This window comes from Trichoderma camerunense (assembly GCF_050948025.1).
Source record: "Trichoderma camerunense strain CBS 138272 chromosome Unknown V8C40scaffold_2, whole genome shotgun sequence".
Taxonomy (NCBI): Eukaryota; Fungi; Ascomycota; class Sordariomycetes; order Hypocreales; family Hypocreaceae; genus Trichoderma; species Trichoderma camerunense.
In genome coordinates this window covers 2816607-2837362 of record NW_028145368.1, presented here as the reverse complement: position 1 = coordinate 2837362, position 20756 = coordinate 2816607, and the positions used below count along the sequence as shown (strand labels likewise).

At 48.8% G+C, this 20756-nt stretch overlaps 8 protein-coding genes across 8 annotated transcripts; 6 read left to right on the top strand and 2 right to left on the bottom strand.

Annotated features, from left to right (window-relative positions):
- Nucleotides 1–206: 206 nt before the first annotated feature.
- On the top strand, nucleotides 207–2708 carry V8C40DRAFT_234176 (anaphase promoting complex subunit CDC16). Its single transcript, XM_083213546.1, has 2 exons — nucleotides 207–533; nucleotides 605–2708. The coding sequence occupies exons 1-2, from the start codon at nucleotides 437–439 to the stop codon at nucleotides 2368–2370; spliced, it is 1863 nt and encodes a 620-aa protein (XP_083078355.1). The 5' UTR covers nucleotides 207–436; the 3' UTR covers nucleotides 2371–2708.
- Nucleotides 2709–4622: 1914 nt separating this feature from the next.
- On the top strand, nucleotides 4623–6525 carry V8C40DRAFT_261982 (uncharacterized protein; the record flags this gene model as incomplete). Its single annotated transcript, XM_083219323.1, has 2 exons — nucleotides 4623–6121; nucleotides 6183–6525. The coding sequence occupies 2 exons, from the start codon at nucleotides 4623–4625 to the stop codon at nucleotides 6523–6525; spliced, it is 1842 nt and encodes a 613-aa protein (XP_083078354.1).
- A 293-nt stretch (nucleotides 6526–6818) lies between these two features.
- On the top strand, nucleotides 6819–8295 carry V8C40DRAFT_234173 (uncharacterized protein). The gene is made up of 2 exons (XM_083213545.1): nucleotides 6819–8061; nucleotides 8114–8295. The coding sequence occupies exons 1-2, from the start codon at nucleotides 6894–6896 to the stop codon at nucleotides 8149–8151; spliced, it is 1206 nt and encodes a 401-aa protein (XP_083078353.1). The 5' UTR covers nucleotides 6819–6893; the 3' UTR covers nucleotides 8152–8295.
- Nucleotides 8296–8590: 295 nt separating this feature from the next.
- Nucleotides 8591–9797, top strand: V8C40DRAFT_234170 (aldo/keto reductase). The gene is made up of 3 exons (XM_083213544.1): nucleotides 8591–8797; nucleotides 8867–9523; nucleotides 9580–9797. The coding sequence occupies exons 1-3, from the start codon at nucleotides 8726–8728 to the stop codon at nucleotides 9736–9738; spliced, it is 888 nt and encodes a 295-aa protein (XP_083078352.1). The 5' UTR covers nucleotides 8591–8725; the 3' UTR covers nucleotides 9739–9797.
- Nucleotides 9798–9830: 33 nt separating this feature from the next.
- On the bottom strand, nucleotides 9831–11507 carry V8C40DRAFT_282734 (amidase signature domain-containing protein; the record flags this gene model as incomplete). The annotated part of the gene is made up of 1 exon (XM_083221835.1): nucleotides 9831–11507. One exon carries the CDS (start codon nucleotides 11505–11507, stop codon nucleotides 9831–9833), a length of 1677 nt encoding a protein of 558 aa, XP_083078351.1.
- Nucleotides 11508–12610: 1103 nt separating this feature from the next.
- On the top strand, nucleotides 12611–14903 carry V8C40DRAFT_234169 (major facilitator superfamily protein). The gene has a single exon (XM_083213543.1). It carries the CDS (start codon nucleotides 13253–13255, stop codon nucleotides 14861–14863), a length of 1611 nt encoding a protein of 536 aa, XP_083078350.1. The 5' UTR covers nucleotides 12611–13252; the 3' UTR covers nucleotides 14864–14903.
- Nucleotides 14904–15100: 197 nt separating this feature from the next.
- V8C40DRAFT_104465 (FMN-dependent dehydrogenase) lies at nucleotides 15101–16868 on the bottom strand. Its single transcript, XM_083210705.1, has 5 exons — nucleotides 16615–16868; nucleotides 16511–16562; nucleotides 15732–16454; nucleotides 15552–15663; nucleotides 15101–15496 (listed from the first exon to the last, which is right to left on the bottom strand). Exons 1-5 carry the CDS (start codon nucleotides 16727–16729, stop codon nucleotides 15227–15229), a joined length of 1272 nt encoding a protein of 423 aa, XP_083078349.1. The 5' UTR covers nucleotides 16730–16868; the 3' UTR covers nucleotides 15101–15226.
- Nucleotides 16869–17991: 1123 nt separating this feature from the next.
- Nucleotides 17992–20575, top strand: V8C40DRAFT_104455 (general substrate transporter). The gene is made up of 4 exons (XM_083210704.1): nucleotides 17992–18908; nucleotides 18974–19930; nucleotides 19993–20226; nucleotides 20284–20575. Exons 1-4 carry the CDS (start codon nucleotides 18739–18741, stop codon nucleotides 20558–20560), a joined length of 1638 nt encoding a protein of 545 aa, XP_083078348.1. The 5' UTR covers nucleotides 17992–18738; the 3' UTR covers nucleotides 20561–20575.
- Nucleotides 20576–20756: the final 181 nt, after the last annotated feature.

Here is a 20756-nt window from a genome sequence, read left to right as displayed (position 1 = left end):
CGGCGTTGTGGAGTTCTTTTTTTCCTCGCCTCTCACCCAGCTTTCAATCAACCAATCCTGGAAATCCGAATTCCCGGATGCAGCCAGTGAATGTCTCGCTGGACTGAGGGGTCGTTCCGCTGAAGCTACCCCGCTATTTGCAGAGCACACCCTGTAGCAACGCTTTAGGTGCAATCACACTCCCTAGCAACTGGGCATAGCGGTTACAAACAAACTTTACGCGCCTAGAACCATCTCTCGCGCGTCAACCTCAGATCTGGATATTCGATATCGATACAAGCCCCTCCTGCTGCCGATTCCCCAGCCATGATACCCTGCTAAATACCTAATCAATTTGTTCTTCTGTTCCATCTATCTGATACCTTTTTATTGTACTTTACTTCTTTTCTTCTTCATTATATCCCTCTGCCCGATGTTCTCTTCTCGATGCTAGAGGATGGAGAAGTTTCTGAGGGATTGGAGGCAGGATGCCCTCAACAAGGCACAATATGAATCGGCCATCTTTATCGGAGACAAGCTTCTCGCCTTGACCAGTTTGTGACCACCATGTAATTACTCATCATGGCAGACATCTGAGCTAATGCATGCGTATCCTCGTTTATAGACGACGACAACGATGCCTTTTGGCTGGCCCAAGTCCACTTTGCGACTGGAAACTACACACGTGCGCAATCGTTCCTCTCCAAGCAAGACCTCATCAGCCGCAATCCAGCCTGTCGCTATCTTGCCGGACACTGTCTCATCAAACAGTCTCGATTCGACGAGGCCTTGGCTGTCCTGGGGGAGCGCAATCCGACACACCTAATATCCAATGGCCCGAGCAACAAGCGCAAGGCCTCAAACCAGGCTCGCAGCGGGCGAAGGCGGGACGACGATACCGGGGACGATGAGGCGGCCACCCGACGATTTGAGGCAGCTATGTGCTTCCTCCGGGGCATCTGCTATGCCAAGCAAAATGCTTTTGATCGTGCCAAGGAGTGTTACAAGGATGCGGTTCGGATCGACGTGCAGTGCTTCGAGGCGTTCCAGCAGTTGATGAAGAACTCTCTACTATCACCAGACGAGGAGTGGCAGTTTCTCGACAGCCTAGATTTTGATTCAATACACCTCTCGGGAGACCCAAAGTCCTCTCAGGAGGCGGCCGAGTTCACAAAGATGCTCTACACGACACGGCTTTCAAAATACAGAAATCCCGCGGCATTCGATACCGCCTACGATTCGCTATCAACACACTACCAGCTGGCCGCTAACCCCGACCTACAGCTTGCTCGAGCCGATTTATTGTACACGCAGTGCCGATACCGAGACGCCCTGACCATTACCAACGCCATCTTGGAAGAGGACAAGTACAACTTTGCGATATACCCCGTCCACCTCGCCTGTCTCTACGAACTCAAGATGAAGAACCTGCTGTTCCTGATTTCACACGACCTGGCAGACACCCACCCCGAAGAGCCCTGTACATGGTTAGCCGTGGGCATCTATTATTTCAGCATCAAAAAAATTGCAGAAGCCAGGCGGTATTTTAGCAAAGCGAGCATGATGGACGCACATTTTGGCCCTGCCTGGATAGGGTTCGCACACACATTCGCCGAGGAAGGAGAGCATGACCAGGCTATTTCAGCATACTCAACAGCAGCACGCCTCTTCATGGGCACTCACCTGCCGCAGATATTCCTGGGGATGCAGAATCACGCACTCAACAACATGACTATTGCAGAAGAATTCCTCAAGACTGCATATGGGCTGTGCAAGACTGATCCACTACTTCTCAACGAGATGGGCATCGTGAAATACCACCAGGATAATCCAAAAGACGCCGTCCAATATTTCACAGCAGCTCTCAAGGTGGCCGATGAGAATGACAGTGAGCCGTCAGCATGGCTCGCAGCGAGGACAAATTTAGGACACGCTTTTCGCCGGCTTCGGCACTATAACCGAGCACTGGCGGAGTTTGACGAGGTACTACGAGCAGGCGGCAAGGATGCGGCCATCTTTAGCGCCAAGGGGCTCATTTTAATGGAACAAAACAAGCCACAGGAGGCGGTTGTTGTCCTTCATGAGGCTCTGGCCATCCATCCGCAGGATAGCATCGCGACGGAGCTTTTGAACAAGGCGTTGGAAGAAACGGCCTTGATGGACGGAGCTGCGGAGGAGGAAGCAGACGACTTGGCGGATTTCGAGCAACTGCTAGAAAGAAAGAAGGTGGAAGCGTCTCAGAAGGTGTACGGTAATAGACCTGGCCGCAGCATGATGGACAAGGGAAAGGGGCGAGTGGGTAGGCGGCGGACGATGTTGATTGACGACGAGGATGAAAAGGAAGAGACTGGAATGGAAATGACGGACGACGATGACAATGACGAGGTCTAGGAGGCAGTTTGCGTGTATCGGGGCATAGAGGAGGTCGCGGGAGTCAGCGTGGCTAACCTCGGGTGTTTTGGCGATTGAGAGCATTTGGCATTTTTGTTTTGGACTTGTATGAAACGGAAAATTGGGTGCAATCAGATTGACTGCATGAACAAATAGAACTAAGCAGGCATTGGGATGGTTTTTGGTCAAAGCTGGTTGCTTATTTTACCGTTCAGTTGTGCTTGTGAAGGGATAACTCATATGCAACCATTGGGATACATTGAACAGGTATCTCAAATAGGTACCCACAACATGAACCTAATAAACTCGGCACAGCTGTTGCTGCCTCAATATTTGCGTCCCTTATGTTACAACTTGCTCGGCTGTGAAATGTCCCTCTTGTTGGTGTGTGTTTGACATTGCCAGCTTGCCTAGATAAGCCACAAGAGACGGCCATGGTTACACCATATTTCTCCTCCCCGATCTTACCCAGACATGTCGATCAAGGTAAAGATCTACTACGAGTTGTTGTACAAACTAGTGCTCGATCATCAGATAGATCCTGCCAACTATAGCGTGGATCTTGGATATAGTGACGTCTGTTCATGCTATTACTCGAATAATAGTTCTTACTCAGGCAGTATGGGTATCTTATAAGTCCTAGTCGAGGTGCAACATCACTATTTTGCAGATCATCTCTCCTCCCTTGTGAGTGTCTGAGATCACTCCATTACTGTAAGCCTTCCAATGTTATCTATGTGATGCCGATTTCCCTGTTTTAGTAAGCCAAGTTGAATCATCTCTGTATCACCTTGCTGTGAAACATGGGCTTTGGATCACCTGGCTGAGAGATGCCGGGCAGAACCTAGTAGTCTTATTAAGCTGCAAGTATCGTCATCTATATAAGATCTACGTTTATCTCTTCATCCACTTCAATTTTTATGTCCGTTTTTCATCTGCATGATTGTACTGTCTGCATGATTGTACTGTCAAATTTGAACTCTTATATCAAGCAACAATGAAGGTCAATCTCACTTATTTAGTCACTCTGGCCAGTGCGGCTCTAGCCAACGCAGATTGTAAACCACTTGTAAGAGTTACCGTGCTAAAGCAGACCTTGTTCGTTACAGTATGGATAGGTACTAATTGAAGTGGGAATCTAGGGCGCAGAATGTACAGGAATATTAGACCCGGGCTGTTGCAAGCCATACACGTGCCTCAACCATATCTGCAATGTAAGTCATGTTCCGTGTCTGCAATGATTTAACTACTAGTAGTATGCTGAAATGGTCGGCAGTTCCAACCTATATAACTTGGTATCGATGTTGGATAATGACCGTCATCTGCTGCTGGAGGAGAGAGCCTTTGGTCGTCGCATGGAATTCTCTGCTAGAGTTCAAGCTCGGCCGGCCTTGGGCGAATTAAGGGAAAATTCAGTCAAGTAGTCATATAGCTTTTCAAACTGTTGTGCTCTGTATGTCTTGGCATGTTGTCTGTGAGATGATGCACATTGCCTCAAAGCTCAGCGCAGGAACTAGCCAGTTGTGGCGGCTTAGTTGAACGTCACTCACTTTAAGCAGGCGGAAGGCGAAATGCATGTGTCAAGACCCATTAACCCAATGTGGAAAATGCTCACTTCCAGCCTTTAAACACTGGAACTGAAGTCTATTGCAGTATATCCTGATAGTGATTCATTCTACACTTGTGGGGGAGAGTTGAGCGCCTGGTTGAAAGCGTTGGTGCAACTATAATGTCTAATAGCAACTTACCACAACTACGGGACACGACGGCAATTTTGGCGTGTAATTCAATATCTAGTGATATTTCTACTAACAAGTGCTTCATTTGGCGACTTTAATTAAATTGATTCCTGGAAATAAGTCGACCGTTAGATGGCTTCAATAGGAGACCTAGGGGTTTAACTTTCATGCGACTTGAGCACTTTAGCCGTTTGGTCCCCCACCAACTTCAGGCAGGCCAGGCACCAACGGGTCAGTAAATTTGGGTTGTCCCACTTAGTCTTGACACTGGCGTTTGGAATCCGGAACCTTGAGGTTATAAAGATGAAGGCCTCCGTGTTAAGTCGTCGACTTCATCTGACTCGGTCACTCCAATGCGCTCGCTTACTTCATACTCGGTCTCCGAGATTCATTCTTGATTCTTCAACATTGCACGCTCCACGGCGCCGCACTCGGGTCTCTGAGTTAACAACTCTCAACAAGCTAAACTTGAACTTTCCCAGAGGCTACGCGGAAGACGCAGACAACCACAAGATGAATATGGCAAATCTTTTACTCAACCTTGACCTTCTGCTGAGCCAGAATGGAACCTCGGAATCAAGCCAGCTCAACAACAACCGCATCACCCGAGGCAACACGCCATCTGGAGCCCTCGAACATGTCCTGCAGCCAGATGCGACTCCCAGTCAGATAGAGGCGAAGCTGTGGATTGTAGACCGCATATTGGAGCCTCAGACGATTCCGCACTTTATTGAAGCCACTATGTTTGGGGTTCTTTCTGATGGGAGTCCGTCATCGTTTCCGCCTCTGTCAGAAGAGGTTGTGATGCTGATGCAGCAGCCGCTGGCTTCGTGGGCGCCGCCTCCATTCGACGTCAGTCATGAAATTCCCGTGCAGCAGATGATGGTGCGCATCGGCTCTCATGAAGACTCAACTCGACTAGTGCCCATTTCAAAGGAGCTTCACTCGATGAAGTCGAGGCTGTGGGAGGGCATCATGCCCCTTTCTGAGAGGCGATGGGAGGAGCTTAAGCTTGATTCGCCCGAAAACTTTCACGCTGCTTGCCAGTACATTTGCGCTATTACAAATACCTTTCACTATCTCAATCTTGCACCTATCAAGGGAGCCCTTCGCGAGACGTACAGTCTCATTTGGGCACACCTGAAGGACTTTGAAGACGCAGTCAATGCCAAGAACAGACTGGAAAACAAGCCCGAAGTTCAAATCGCAGCTCGGTGGCACGAATATATCAAGGCTCACTTTAATCTCGTCGCTTCGCGCTCTCACCGTTGGGTGGTGAACACCATTGACCGTCTCCGTGTTCCGATTCTACAGGAGCTCTCAGGCATTCCTGCAACGGCCGAAATTACCCCCAGCCCGGAAGAATGGACACTGACAAACAAACTTCACGATCTGTTGGAGAATGGAGCTCAGGCCGATTCAGCAATCTTTTTGCCCATGGACGGATACGAGGGTGAAGACCTTGCCGCGCAGGATGACGCGCCGCCGCGACCAGATGCCTCTGAGCCATACCGTAGGGAACCCATCTCTTTTTCGGCAAACGCAGATGCTCGAAAGGCAGATTACTATTTGAGGCTAAAATATCTGTCGCGCACCGAGGCATGGCTTGGCCAGGAGCGTGGTGGTATGGACATGCCGGCTGGTTTACCGACCGGCTTTGAAGTCTTGTCTGATTATGCAAAGACGGCTCAATGTCAGGTAACAGCACAGGAAAAAGTGAGACTAGAGCTTCGAGGAGAGCCAGCACCCATAGAACAAGAGCAATGGGTGATGAAAGCAAACCAGTTCATTGGTTCCGGAAACAATTTTGAATGGGGATTTGTGGCATATCGTGTCTCTCATGATCACACGGATGAAGAGTGGGAAGCTTTCAAGGCGAAATTTGAGGCGGACATTGCGAATTGGGGTCGTGAACTGGGCAAGGTTGATACGATAAGAGAAAGGTCAAAGATTTATTGGCGGGATGCTCGGGACCTAGGCATCGCGGATGGAGACATTGATACCCTCAGAACGTACGTATTTCACTTGCACGCAATTAACAGTCATATACTAATCACTTACCATACGACACAGTCATTTCCAATCCTTCCGGGACTTGGAGGAGTTTCCATCTGGCGTACACAGCGATATTCTTCTGGCGGCGGACAAGGGCGTCATCGACTCCTATCTCCATCCAGTACCGCAGCAAGGCGGCTTCGTGATTGCCATTGACGCGGACCATGACCCCAATGAGGTTGATACAGAGCGTATGGATGAATCTCCGGGCTACAAGGGTGTTGTTCGCGTTCTTGGGAGCTTGCTGTGGGATGACGTTGGGGCTCTTGTGTTTATGCAGACGCAGGGTTTGTTTGAGCTGTGGCCGCTTGCGATGCATCATCCTCAGGGAGTGTATGAGGGACCTCTGGGAGGTTTTTAATTATATGAAGTTGATTTGACAGAGATACTATATGTTTTTTTTATTTGTTTTCACCGGAGAGATCATCCCATTTTCGCCGGAAATGGAGAGATGCTCAGGGATTGACCCTACTCAATTTTTTAACCCACGCAAGTATTCTAAATAAAGAAGCTTAATGAAGCTTAATGAAGCTTAATGACAGAACTACGACGAAATGCCGAGAGAAACTACCTATCTTAATTAGAAACTCAATAAATACCGTCTCCATCAAATATTAGTAACAGAACTGATCAAAAGCTGAGCGCGGAACTAGTGGTCGAGATGTTCAGCTGACCGACCACCAGTTATGGAGGCGTCATAGTGGCATCACATCCAACACCATATAAGCAATGGCGAATCTTTCACAGCACAGATTTCGACAATTGAGAACAATCGCTTGTCTCGTGCCTAGGACTCTGTTTCCAATTCATTACAATTCTCGTGGCCGCCATATAACATACGGACACATCATGTCGCAACCTGACAAAATGGGCCGCTTCATCGAAGCCATGAAAACCGTCTACGGCCCCTTTGACGAGTTATCAAGTGATAGTGCAAACGATTGGATCCCTCCTGATAACCCTGGAGCCGGCGGCCATCGCGGTAGGTATCTCTGGACAGATGCCTTTGGAGTCGTCAACTTCATCACTCTCTTCAAGGAAACCGCCAAACCAAAGTATCTCACACTAGCGAAACGGTTGGTGGTAACTGTCCACGATATACTGGGCCACACAAGAGACGGAAAGAAAAGACTAGATGGCGCAACGGATGAAGAGCCGCTAGTAGGAGGCCTGCGAATCGGCAAGCTGGACGCTTCAGGGAGCGATGGCGATGGGCAGTACCATCATTATTTGACGCTGTGGATGTTTGCCCTAAACAGACTTTCTATTGCGGCAGGTGAGAGAGACTGGAATGATTTAGGAATCCAGTTAGCGAGGGCAATTCATCCGCGGTTCTTGGTGCATTGCTTGTCAGGAGGCGTCAAGATGGTGTGGAAGATATCCATGGATATGAAGAGTGTGCTCGTTCCTTCTGAGGGCCATTTAGATGCTGCGACAGGATATGTTGTCTACAAGCTGATGCAAACGACTGCATCGAAACAGGGCCATCGAAACGGTGTGTTGCAGCAGGAGATTAACGATTACTGGAATCTCATGTCGAGGAAGGGAAGCTTGTCTCCTGGAACCGACATGTTGGATCTGGGTATGGGACTATGGATGTGCCACATCTGGAGAGACGAGCCGTGGGCTATCAAGTTCCGCAGCAAGGCATTGCCAAAAGCCGAGGAGCTACTTGACGCATCTTCCGTGATGATGCAACGAAGCGCATCACGAAGACTGGCGTTTCGCGAGTTTGGCACATGCGTTGGTGTGAGTTGTTCTGATGCCAGCGAGGAGTTGCAGGATCAGGTGGAAGATTTGTTGCAGTTTTGGGATAAGCACCTGGATCGAGGAGATGGGGAGGACGATTTGAAGCCGATTTCCCGAGTGATGTATGCAACGGGTCTGGTTGTTGGAGGTGAGACTTCTGATTGGGACTGTCTTTGAGACTTTTGGCTGACTTTGAGTAGCTTTTCGGAGAGGATATCTTGAAGATGAGGTGGATTGAGAGTTGAAACTGGTAAAAGTTATGGAGTTTCGGTGTTTGGCTTGCATCTGTTGTTTGGATCCTTGTGTTGTTGTGGACGATAGTCTCTTGCGTAGCCATTGGAGCCATCACAGACATGGCAACGCCACATTTATGGAAGACGTCATTGTATTCATAATATACATGTAATCCAGAGTATTTGTCATTTGACAATCGTATAGTTTAAATATCTGTAAGCATCAAGCGAAGAAGTGGATGAACGGCCTGGAAATGCAGCAGCAACGGGATCTGCATTTCCCAAAAGTCCCAATCTGGTAATTTTCCCACCCTATTCCCGTTCTCTAATGGCGGGGATAAATGCTGTAAAGCCGATGTGCTAATTGGATCGGAGAAGCTCTGGGTGGGCCGATCTATTTGCACATTTTAGGCCCGTCTATCGTTTGTTGATCTGTTGTGCGATGAGATACTTAAAGGTACTCTATCCTCCACCATTCGATGAATCAAAGCATCAATCTTCGAATAATAGATTCATACCATATTTTTGAGAAAGCAGCCGCAAGTCATTATAAAAGGATTTACTAAAAGAACCGTCACAATGGCGCAACTTACTCTAGCGTCCAAGTATAAGATGTTGTCGGGCTATGAGATTCCCGTCTTAGGGTTCGGAGTAAGTCGTCAGAACTATCAGATACGCATACTAATTGAGAATGAACATAAAAACTAACTAATAACAAAGACTGCCGCTGGTGCTGACCAACATTTTAAAATTGGCCACGAGAAGAGTGTGGCAGCTAACATCCACGCGCTCAAATCCGGATACAAGCACTTTGACTCAGCGCGCGCCTACGACAGCGAAAAGGCCTGTGGTGAAGCAATCAGAGCATCTGGCATTCCCCGCGATCAAATTTTTATCACTACAAAAGTTCGCAAGGGTGGATACAAAGAGACCAAAAAGGCTATTGAAACGAGTCTTCAAGAGACGGGGCTGGACTACATCGACCTGTATCTCAACCACAGTCCCTATGGTGGCCCGGAAGCGAGAAAGGGAACATGGAGAGCGTTTGTTGAAGCAAAGAAGGAGGGAAAGATCCGATCCATGGGAGTCTCCAACTATGGCGTGCATCATCTCGAGGAGACGCTTGCGTACATCAAGGAGCTTGAAGCAGAGCTAGGAGAGGGCAACGCAGGAGAGATTAGCGTCGGACAGTGGGAGCTGCATCCCTGGTTGCCGCATCCGGACATAGTCGAATGGTGTAAGAAACATGGAGTTGTGATTGAGGCGTATTGTCCCATTGTTAAGGGGCAGAGATTCGATGAGCCGCAGGTGCAGGCTTTGATGAAGAAATACGGGAAGAGCGGAGCACAGATTCTCTTGCGATGGAGTTTGCAAAAGGTATATGAATGTTGTTTTAGTACTGTTGTGTAATGAGATATTAACATGTGCTGCAGGGCTTTGTTCCTCTGCCAAAGAGCGAAACACCATCCAGAATCGAGGCCAACACGGAACTCTACGATTTTGAACTGACAGACGAAGACATGGCAACACTAGACTTTGACTCGTATTCGCCGACTACGTGGGATCCTACAGTCAGTCCTCTGGACAATTAGAAACCAGATAGATAACTTCACACGATATTAAAATAGACTCAACAATGCACAAAGTTTACCACGTTATCTACTTGATATGAAGCCCCAATTGTTTATGGCAACTCCAAAACCCACTGCATCTTCTCCAACGCCGCAAACAAGTCATTATCATGGTACTTTCTCGCTACAATCTGCAGGTTAACCGGTGCTCCCTCAAAGTCACCTTCCTCCCACATCTGCCGTACATGCTCATCATCTTTACTCAAAGGCACAGGCGCATCAGCAGCATACTTCTCCGACCCCTTCTTACCAGCCTTGATCGGCGTGGGCACCACCACCCCCGGATAATCGACATAGTTCCAAAAAGCAGTGTAGTTGGGATAAAATGCCATTTCATGCTCGCATGCAGGACCGAAAAAGACCGGGCAAAGGACAAAATCGACGTCCTGAGACTCCCAGTGGCGCGCAAAGTCGCAGCGGAACTGGTCGCGCTCGAGATGCTGCGCCAGGATCTGGTACGGCGTCAGCTCGGGGCCCTCGGCGGCTTTGATGACCAATTGTGTCAAGGGAAGCATGGGCTCGCCTGAAGCTGCGAGATGCTTCTTTATGCCGTTGCCGCCGTCGGGCCAGTATGCGAGGATGACGTTGTTGATTGCTTTGGAGACGTTGTATGGCTCGAATGTCTTGATGGAGAAGTTATTTGATGCCTTAAGCTTTTCAATTGCCCAATTGAGAGCTCGGATGACAGGTGGTTGCGGAACAATAACCCCGTCGTTCATCATGACTCCAATCTTCAAAGGTTTAGGTTGTGGTAAAGATTTGAGACCGGTCCAGGGCATAGGAACAAGGGTTGGATCCACTAGATACGGCTTTGAGTCCAGTAATACGGACATGAAGAGGTCCATGTCTCTGAGGGAGTTACACAGGGGGCCGGCGGTGGTCAAGATGTTGAGCTCTGCTATTGCACCACCAGCTATAAGGCCTTTCCTAGGGACAACACATGTCGTGGGCTTGAAGCCGTAGATACCGCAAAAGGCAGCTGGATTTCGGACGCTTCCTGCAATATCAGAGCCCATACCGAGGACAGATCCCCGCATGGCCAGTAGAGCGGCTTCTCCTCCACTAGACCCTCCTGCCGACAGACGAATGTTGTGAGGGTTCAAGGTACGGCCCCATGAGGAGGAGGTGTCCAGATGCATTATAGCTTGAGGCTGGTTGGTTTTGCAGTAAAAGACAGCGCCAGCATCTCTCAAGGCTGCTACTATGTGGCAATCTTCTTCATCTTTGACTCTTGTATCATAAAGGCCGATGCTAGAATAGTGTCCGGCTAAAGGCAAGTGTTCCTTGACGCTGAAGGGGACGCCATGAAGGGGGCCGATTGTCTTTCCCGTGGATTGCAAATGCTCATCTAAGCGTTTGGCTTGCTCAATGGCATCATCCATGAACCATTCGGTCAGACAGCCTGTCAACTGGTGTGCGATGATGGCTCTCTTGGAAAACGCTGCAGCAACAGCTACCGCGGTCAATTTCTTCGAGGCGATGAGGCTTGCCAGAGCGGTGGCATCGTACTCCTCTGTGATGGCGAGTTCTTCGGGAGTCAGAAGACCACATTCTTTGGGAACGCCGGTGACGTTCTTGGGAGGGTTGTTGATGAGCTCAATAGGAAGTCGGAGATTATCCGGTACTTTGAAGGCAAACTCTTCCAGAACAGCTGCCCGCCTAGCTTCATATTCTGGGGAGCCTTTTAGGATAGGCTTTACCTGGACAACTGGGAGAGATTTCGAAGGCATTGTGATAATATATGCACCCTAGCTACGGAGTACCCACCAATGAAGAAGATAGATAAGAAGGGATGAAACGAGGGAGAAGAGTACTACTGAAGGGAGAGAGGGTTGAGTAGAAGGTGTTGGGTTGGACAGATAGGGTCAATTCTTTGCTCGCTGAGCTCAACATTTTATAAGTGATTTACTTTTACAAGCCGCCTCAATCAGGCCATTGAACACACATCGGTCGTGCGGAGAGATCCCCCAGGTTCCGTGAACTTTGAGATGACCATCTTTGGCGCGCGGGGAAGAGGCGCACACTGACAAGCATTTCAGAGATATCGACACCTCCACGGAGAGTCTAGAAGGAGGCTAGATTCTCAATTCGGCAAGACATGATTGATAATCGTCCTATTTTACTTGCCAGAAACGGGGAGACGGATTTACACAGAGGGAGGCGGAGTTACAATGAGACGGACGGACTTATAGTGAGACGGACTTATAGTGAGGCGGGAGTGGCTTACGTGGTGGTCGTTAATAATAACACAGTAATGCAGACAGTTATATGTATAGAATTCATCCCGCGTCTCGGATTCGATTATCTGGGGTAGCGGAACTTGCCGTATGTCGATCCTGGCCTCGCATTAGAATCACCACTTATACCCAGCTTCATTGTAACAGCATTATCAACCACCTCGGCGACCATTCCTATCTTACATGTCATAGAATACTGAGACGGTTAATTGGAGAGTTTTAGGTACATATATCCTTACTTGTTTGTTGCAGCCATCCACGCTTGCATCTGCTCTGAGATGAGAGGAGTGTGGCTTTTCGACCCCCTAGATGGAAGTACCGTTAGTTATTAGATACTAATTTATTACAGAGAGTAAATATGGTGGCTCGACACTTTGTGAACTAAACGAGCTGGAGTAAAAGCAAATAATGCCCGCCGGGACTCGCTGACCCAGCCTCCTGTTGACAGACGCCTTGATTAAATACACTTGCAGATCTTACGACGTCTGTCCGGATGCCGGTCAAAAAGATGCATCCCGTAATTAACCTATTAATAGATCGGGTTTACGGAAATGACTAAGGCTTTGAGGTTTGGCGAAGAGCATGACCTTTATTTACACCCTTTGTACAATAGTACATCTCACTTCAGATATGTCGAGCCCTCTTCACATCTGAAGTAGAAGAGCGACTCAGATATATTGCGTCAAACCCCAAAAGACGAGCCTCCTGTCGATGTGAGGATCCTTACAACCTCGGAACGATGAGCAACGTCAAGATCTTAGGAAGAAATTCGCTGGCCTTGGGCGTGTGCCCCGATGTCTCGAACTGCGTCAATCATGACCGGTCGTACTGACTGTAATACAAAAGATAGGTTTTCGTATCATTCCCTATCATTAGACCATGTTACTTTTGTCTTACCTCGGGACACACCAATACGCAAGACATGTCTTAGATGATTGTGTGCCCAACATGACGGATTCTATGTGCTCATTTCCGCGATCTGCGTCTCTTGTCTGGCATTCCCTTGTCTCATCCCCTTCAGAAGACACTCTATCTTGGCGTAATATTCCTCATGGTAAGAAAGCAGGAAATGGGCGAAATCTACAAGTTACTTATAGGCAGCCTTCCTTTCTCCTTTTCCGTCGCCCGCGAACGTTGTCATATACGCATCGCTACGAAAGAGATCTTTCCGAGGTCTCTTTGATCGACTCAATCATCATCCAACCATTAATCAAGAGCCAAGAGGAAATCTAACAGCCATGCCTGCATCTGACAAGCATCCAGAGGCTGTCCCAGGCACAGTTCACCTCGTCGACCTCGCAGGAGCCACTGCAGGCGGCAAGGTCGAGCTTGTGCCTCGCCCAAGCGACGACCCAGAAGATCCTCTCAACTGGAGTCGCCGACGAAAATACCTGGCCGTAGCCATGGTGAATATCTACACTATGGGTATAGCAATCTGTTTCACACTGCAGAATTCCGTTCTGGCCGACATCACCCACGACACTGGCATCTCCACAGAACAACTCGTTCAAGGTACGGGAGTCGCGTTCCTTGTTTGTGGCTGGGGCTGTCTTGTAACACAACCTCTTGCCTTGACGTACGGTCGCCGCGGGATGTATCTGATATCGATGCTCATTACGGTTCCGTTGATGGTATGGACCGCATACTCGACTTCAACTGGTGAATGGTACGCCCACCGCATTCTCTTCGGGCTAGCCAATTCCCCCATTGAAGCTCTACCTGAAGTGAGCATCCCAGACATCTTTTTCGCCCATGAGCGGGGAGCATGGATGTCAGTCTACGTCTTCACTTTGTTTGGCTTCAGCTTCGTGTCTCCTCTCGTGGCGGGCTTCTTCGCCGAAGCATATGGATGGCGATGGACCATGAATCTCGGCGCCATCGTTGCCGCGGTATCGTTTGTCATCCTCTTCTTTTTCATGGAGGAGACAATGTACTTCCGACCGAGTCTCGAGGGTTTAGAAGATGAAACTCGGCATGTAGATGAAAGGGCTGCAGAGCCTCGAGCAAGCATGGAGGAGAAAAAGATCGAGTCGGCCATTACAGACCAGAAAACGGGTACCTCATACGAGAAGAAAAATTACATTGAGAGGCTGAAGCCTTTTGTCAGAATGGATGGACGGCCGACAAAGACCCAAATGTTCAAGTCCATGGTGCGGCCCATTGCCATTCTTTTCCAGTTCCCAAGCATTGCCTGGGTTGGGCTCATCTACGGAATCAGTCTCTCGTGGTACAACGTCATCAATGCCACGGTGAGCCCCATCCTGAGTTCGCCGCCGTACAGCTGGTCAACTGGGGCCGTCGGCCTCATCTACGTCGGCCCTTTTATCGGAGCTGCCCTTGGAAGCATATGGGCCGGTCACATTGCTGACCGACTCACTCTTATACTCGCACGCCGTAACAAGGGCATCCGCGAGCCAGAGCAGAGACTGTGGCCCCTGGTTCTCGCTGGTATTCTCTCCTGCATCGGCCTCATCATCTGGGGCGTCGGCGCTGCTCACGGGGCCCACTGGGCAGTCTTGGCCGTTGGTCTCGGCATCTTGATCTTTAGCTGCGTTGCTGGCAGTTCCATTGTGCTATCGTACAACGTCGATTGCTTCAAGGATATGAGCGGAGAGAGCACGGTGTCTGTTATCATCGTCCGCAACACGCTTGGCTTTGCCATTTCCTATGGCATCACACCCTGGTATTCTAACATGGGTTTGCAAAACTGCTTCATCATGGCGGGCTTTCTCTCACTAGGATGCATGAGCACGTTTTTGTTTATGATCTGGAAGGGCAAATCGCTACGTCGGCGATGTGCCAAGAGGTACTGGAGTTACGCCGAGAAGGGCATCCATGCTGCAACTTAGAGAGCTGTAAGAAGTGCGTGATTTAGCACTACAGTCAAATGGCTTCAACGGTACAGTTGATAGATAAGAGATTGAATACAGATGCATAACTCCTAAGTACATGTATGCTTGGCAATGGCAGTGTAAAAGTGGTTCTCACCCGTTCATGCACCGTACCTTGCTTAGTGCTTGCGTCACAATCGGCCGACGTTCGCGCAAGGATTAAAGATGCGAGTCAGGCGATATTCTTACGCAAAGTGTTTAGAAATATCTTGGCGACATTCAATTGACAAATCTATCCTATTCTATAACAAGTATCTACCAAAAGTAATCAGCTACTAGTAGTACCGTAGAAATATTTCCTAATAGAGTAACTCTGGGGTCTTAGATCGCAGAGTGCTCGGCAATCAAGTTGGACGAGTTGGGCAGAGAGTCGATGCAGCTGCGGTTAATCTCATCAATCTTGACAAAACCGCCAACTTCCATCAGAATGTCGAATTCTGCCAACAGACTCTTCAAAACGTGTCGCACGCCGTGCTCGCCGGCAATACTGAGGCCCCAGACCCAGAGACGGCCAATGAAGACGAACTTGGCTCCGATGGCGAGGGCCTTGAAGGCGTCGGCGGCGCTGCGCACTCCGGAATCGAACATGATCTTGTAATGACATGTTAGTTTTATATAAGTCTAAAAGCGGATGGATGTCACCTACGTAGATCTTGTCACCAACGGCATCGACAATCTTCTCCAGAGCATCAAGACTGGAGATGCCTCCGTCAACTTGTCGTCCGGCGTGGTTCGAAACAACAATGCCGTCCACACCCCTGGTAGAGATCTAAAGTCAGCTTGCCTTATTCAACATGGTAATATGCTAGAATCTGATGCAACTCACAATTCAACCGCCTTCTTCGCATCTTCCACATTCTGAATACCCTTCAGGCAAAATGGCCTTCCACCGCTAATCCTCTTCCACTGAGCCATGGTCCACTTCATCTTCTCCCAGGTAATAGCGCGACCATGCCAGATGTTCTCATCAATCCATTTCTGGCCCGCCTCCTTTGGGTTCTTCTTCGGATCAATTCCAGCCTCCTTGAGACGCTTCTGGAACACAGGGTCCTGAAGACCAAGGTCACCTGCTCCGTGATCGTGGTAGAAGGCGTAGTTTCCGGTGAAGACATCGTTGTGACGCCAGCCGAGGGACCAAGTATCCGTCGTCAGCATGCAAGCATCGAAGCCGTTATCAAAAGCTCGCTGGAGCATGGAGATGCAGAGCTCATCGTCGGGGCTCTGGTACAGCTGGAAGAATCGAGGTCCAGAGCCGTTTGCTTTGCCGACATCTTCAATACTGTAGCTTCCAGCAGAGGACAGGCAGTACGCCAAGTTGAGCTCTTGGGCTACTTTAGCCACGGAAAGCTCTCCGGTGGGGTGGTAAATGCGGTTGATGCCAATTGGTGCAAATCCAATGGGGGCAGACACGCGGTGGCCAAAGATTTCGGTTGCGGTATCTCGCTGGTTGGTGTCAACCAACATGCGAGGGACGATGCGGTGTCGATAGAAGGCCTGTCGGTTGGAGAGATGGGTCCAAGAAAGTCCAGCATTGCAAGAAGAATAATACCTGTTGTGTTTTATTAGAGATCTCTTCGATATGATATTGTGGCCTCATCAACCTACCAGCCTCCCTGAGAAAGCTTCTCCTTGGCCAGCTTTTCAATTTCAGCCGGGTCTTGACTTGATGTTAGAAAAGACTGATTTTGAGAGGGATCTTGAGAACTTGCCGGTGTTGAAGATGGGGTATTTCCCATCGTTTGTGTTCCAGAAGGATTCTCGCTGATACAGCGCCCACTGGGGAGTGGTCCTGATGTTGATGTTGGGGTTGTTGGGGTCAGACATTGTGAATGAGATGTTTTGGTCAGAAGTTAATTTGTTTGAATACTTGATTCTCTCAATGGTTGGTGTTGTTGATGATGGATCTCTGAGTTTAGAGTTTATTCGAGATATGGACGATATATATATACACTTTTTTCATGTTACTGTCAATTCAGAGTTCTGACGATGACGATGCTGTTTCGCATCACCGCCGCCACAGAAACACCATCGAATCCCGAGCATGCTCCGGTTCTGAAGACTGAAAGCCAACTTCAACTTGGATGAAGCAAGAAACGAAGCCATCATAACGTCCACTTGACGTCAGCACGGTTAATCTTGAACCCTTTGGGATTGTAAGTATCTGAAAGTAAGCTGAAGCATAAGCAATAGTATGAGGCTCAAAGTAGGCAGCTACTTCACCTCCTGAACCACTTGGTGATATTCTTCGGCAGAAAATTGCCTTTAGAAGCTGGACTATTTCTATATAAGAGCCCATCCCCAGACGGATATCCGCCTCCGTGGGCTGGCTGGCGGCCATCCTCTTATAATATGTCGGTTAAATGAACTGCCTAAATGCAGGTTCCATGATCTTACCCTAGATCGCGCCGGGAAACGGAAACATCTCGGCTGTGGGGCATCTGGGGGTCAAAATCTCCGGAATAGCCTCAATGGAATCTATATATAAGGCCTGCATTCCCATCTTGAATCAAACAGCAGTTTCAATTGCTTCCATCTCGACACTCCGAGTCATCAGCATGTATTTTTGGTGGCAATTTATCCGAAATCCAATGCAGCATCTGTCTTATCTATGACATCAGCGGCTATCATGATCCGAGATCGCGACCATTCCTGAATGGGACTACTCTTCACTTAATCATCACTGCTAAAGACTGCTCATTGGCTTCTCGAAGACCAGAGTTTATGCCCGTAATTTCCGGAGCTTCATCCAAGCAAATAATGCAGTTTGATTATTATGCATTGAATCATCTCTGGGTGGATTTCTTCGTTTTCCGTCATTAAAATGCCGTTTCTACGCTGACAATTCTGAAAGCAGAAATCTACCGGAGTCAAGATGGACAATCTTGCGTCTCAATAGTTTCACCAGATGCCGGATTCTTTAAAGATGGCGGCCGCCTCTTCCCATGAAAACTTTTTGCAACTAGGGTGAGCCGTCGTGTTACAGACAACTGGAGTGATTCGAATTTTGCGTGACTCTCGCGGCCGAGATAATGTGACTTGGCACAGCTGTCGATCAGGGGACACGGACTCGGAGCTGCGCAATGCACCCTCTTCCAGCCTCTTCTTCAGCTCCGGAGGCCCATACGAGGTCCCAAATTGTGGCCATCAGACGACTCAAAACATCGTGGGCCGAGCAGAAAATTTTCAATCTTCATCCTTCAGTGGAGTATCACGTTGTTCTGCGTATCTAGAATACGGCATTGCGCGTTAATGCTTGTGCAGAGTGGGCATAATAGTGGACTCGAGTGGGAACGGGAGGCTTTGACAGCGATCCGCAAGCGGCAGATGCACGGCAATCATGGCCGGACATTCCGGTGCCATGTGGATCTCTCGAGACAAATCCATGACTCGGCGTGATGTTTGCAGAGCGAAAACGGCAATGGCTGGAAGAGTATCTCCGATGAATTTCTCCGCCTCAACCTCATGATAGTAGCAGTATCGAACAGGAGATGTAAGAGTACACTATAAGGATGTGCTGAGTCCCATCTGGTGATCCAAACCACGGGACCGCTTGATTATTGACGACCGTTCTCCAGAGGCCCGCAAAGCCACCGAGATGGACGCGAGCGCACAAGCTTTTATACCCTCATGTGGGACTATCCCTATTGGAATCCCCTTTACTTGTACATTCCAAGTTATATCAGCATTACGACAGTTAGCTTTTGAAACTAGTTTATCTATCAGACATCTTCTCCCCCTAAAACCTAACTCCTGAAATCAACTCCTCATTACACCAATCGTGATTCAATCAAACCAATTGGACAAGTGTAACTGCATGGTTTGCAACTAGAATCATGGGATTTTTCAAAAAACAAGCCACACCTGCTGTGCAGGAACCCAAGAGGGACCATTCACCCAGCAGTGGAGAGCACTCTGAGACTCACTCCGAGGAAAAGGTCACTGTACTTGCTTGTGCTTTGGGAGCTGTTGCTTCCATTGGTGGTTTCATCTTCGGATATGTCAGGTAAGACACCAGAGTTTCACTGACATGTAGTTTGGTTGATTGTATCTAACTCTTTTGCTTCACAGTGGTCAAATTTCAGGCTTCTTCTTGATGCCAGACTATGCCAGCCGCTTCGGAGAGCTACAGAGCGATGGATCATACACCTTCAGCGCTGCTCGTCAGGGCACCATTGTTGGTCTCCTTTGTGTGGGCGCTCTGTTTGGTGCTTTGATTGCCGGCAAGATGGCAGACACAATCGGCCGTCGACTCTCAATCTCACTGTTCTCCTTCTTCATCTGCATTGGAACAATCATCGAAATCTCATCTTCGTACCACTGGGTTCAGTTTGCCGTTGGCCGTCTGGTCACTGGTTTGAGCATTGGAGCCCTGTCCGTCGTTGTTCCCATGTACCAGTCCGAAAGTACCCCGGCTGTCATCCGCGGTGTCATCATCTCATCGTACCAGCTGCTCATTACCCTGGGTATCTGGACAGCTGAAATGGTCAACTGGGGAACCGAGACCAAGGATTCTAGCGCCGCTTGGAGAATTCCCAACGGTCTCTCCTTTGCCTGGGCCCTGGTCCTCGGAGCTGGTATCCTGTTCCTCCCTGAAAGTCCTCGATATGCCTACAGCCGCGGCCGTGTTGACGAGGCTCGCCAGACTATTGCACGACTCTCTGGTCTCTCGCCCGACTCGGATATTGTCAACCACCAGATCGCCGATATTCAGGCAAAGATTGACGAGGAGAGCAAGGACGTGAATGATTTCCGTTGGACTGAGATCTTTACTGCCCCTCGTATGCTCTACCGCACAGTCCTGGGAGTTGTTCTCGGTGGAGGCCAGCAGCTTACCGGTGCCAACTTCTTCTTCTACTTTGGTACTACCGTCTTTGCCGCCACTGGTATCAGCAACAGCTACACTACTCAGATTATCCTGGGTTCAGTCAACGTATTCTGCACAATCATTGGTCTCTGGGTCATTGGCCGCTACGGTCGACGTATTATTCTCATCGTTGGTGGCCTCTGGATGATGATGTGCTTCCTGTAAGTTTCCCACAATTCTTCGATAGTATCAACATTGGCCACATTGCTGACAAAATTGATAGTGTGTACGCGTTCGTCGGCCACTTCGCACTCGATCACGAAAACCCCTTGAACACCCCCAAGGCTGGATCTGCTCTGGTTACATTCTCTTGTCTCGCTATTGCCGCCTTCGCCATCAGCTGGGGACCGTTGGTCTGGGCTGTTAACGCAGAGCTGTACCCTGCTCGATACCGAAGTCTCTGCATGGGTATCGCCACTGCTTCTAACTGGTTCTGGAACTTTTTGATCTCATTCTTGTGAGTTTTAACATTTCAGAGTTGTAGTAGTACTGAACTAATGATTGTGATTTATAGCACTCGATTCATCACTGACGATATTGACTACTTCTACGGTCTCATCTTCGCCGGATGCTGTGCGGCCCTCGTGCTCATCGTCTTCTTCTTCGTCATCGAGTCCAAGGATCGAACCCTCGAAGAGATCGATATGATGTATGTTCAGCATGTGAACCCCATCACTTCGAGCAAATGGGACTCCGCCAGGTACCGTGATGAGTTGAGGAGGCGCAGCGATGCGAGAGATAACGTTCACAATAACGTTCACGACCACGTTCACGAAGCCGCCGAGAAATAAAGTGACGAAATCTAATCCATCATACTGATTCACTGTCCAATTGGGCAGTGCTCAAGCTGTGGCATAATGTAATCTTGTACGAGAAACGATATGTACGGTATAGATAGGAGAGATTTGAGGCTGATGAATAGCCTGTAGCATAGTGTGTAAAATAGCGTGTAAAATAAGATTTAATTGTCAATTCGTTTTTGTTGCC

What these genes read in the sequence shown, in the direction of transcription:
- V8C40DRAFT_234169 (XM_083213543.1), top strand. Translation starts at nt 13,253, where the DNA reads ATGCCTGCATCTGACAAGCATCCAGAGGCTGTCCCAGGCACAGTTCAC.
- V8C40DRAFT_234176 (XM_083213546.1), top strand. Translation starts at nt 437, where the DNA reads ATGGAGAAGTTTCTGAGGGATTGGAGGCAGGATGCCCTCAACAAGGCA. An exon ending in CAAGCTTCTCGCCTTGACCA is followed by an intron (nt 534 to 604) that starts GTTTGTGACCAC and finishes CCTCGTTTATAG; the next exon opens with ACGACGACAACGATGCCTTT.
- V8C40DRAFT_104465 (XM_083210705.1), bottom strand. Translation starts at nt 16,729, where the DNA reads ATGTCTGACCCCAACAACCCCAACATCAACATCAGGACCACTCCCCAG. An exon ending in ATACCCCATCTTCAACACCG is followed by an intron (nt 16,563 to 16,614) that starts GCAAGTTCTCAA and finishes CATCAAGTCAAG; the next exon opens with ACCCGGCTGAAATTGAAAAG. An exon ending in GCGAAGAAGGCGGTTGAATT is followed by an intron (nt 15,664 to 15,731) that starts GTGAGTTGCATC and finishes GATCTCTACCAG; the next exon opens with GGGTGTGGACGGCATTGTTG.
- V8C40DRAFT_104455 (XM_083210704.1), top strand. Translation starts at nt 18,739, where the DNA reads ATGGGATTTTTCAAAAAACAAGCCACACCTGCTGTGCAGGAACCCAAG. An exon ending in TTCATCTTCGGATATGTCAG is followed by an intron (nt 18,909 to 18,973) that starts GTAAGACACCAG and finishes TTTGCTTCACAG; the next exon opens with TGGTCAAATTTCAGGCTTCT. An exon ending in TGGATGATGATGTGCTTCCT is followed by an intron (nt 19,931 to 19,992) that starts GTAAGTTTCCCA and finishes CAAAATTGATAG; the next exon opens with TGTGTACGCGTTCGTCGGCC.
- V8C40DRAFT_234173 (XM_083213545.1), top strand. Translation starts at nt 6,894, where the DNA reads ATGGCGAATCTTTCACAGCACAGATTTCGACAATTGAGAACAATCGCT. An exon ending in AACGGGTCTGGTTGTTGGAG is followed by an intron (nt 8,062 to 8,113) that starts GTGAGACTTCTG and finishes GACTTTGAGTAG; the next exon opens with CTTTTCGGAGAGGATATCTT.
- V8C40DRAFT_234170 (XM_083213544.1), top strand. Translation starts at nt 8,726, where the DNA reads ATGGCGCAACTTACTCTAGCGTCCAAGTATAAGATGTTGTCGGGCTAT. An exon ending in TTCCCGTCTTAGGGTTCGGA is followed by an intron (nt 8,798 to 8,866) that starts GTAAGTCGTCAG and finishes CTAATAACAAAG; the next exon opens with ACTGCCGCTGGTGCTGACCA. An exon ending in TGCGATGGAGTTTGCAAAAG is followed by an intron (nt 9,524 to 9,579) that starts GTATATGAATGT and finishes CATGTGCTGCAG; the next exon opens with GGCTTTGTTCCTCTGCCAAA.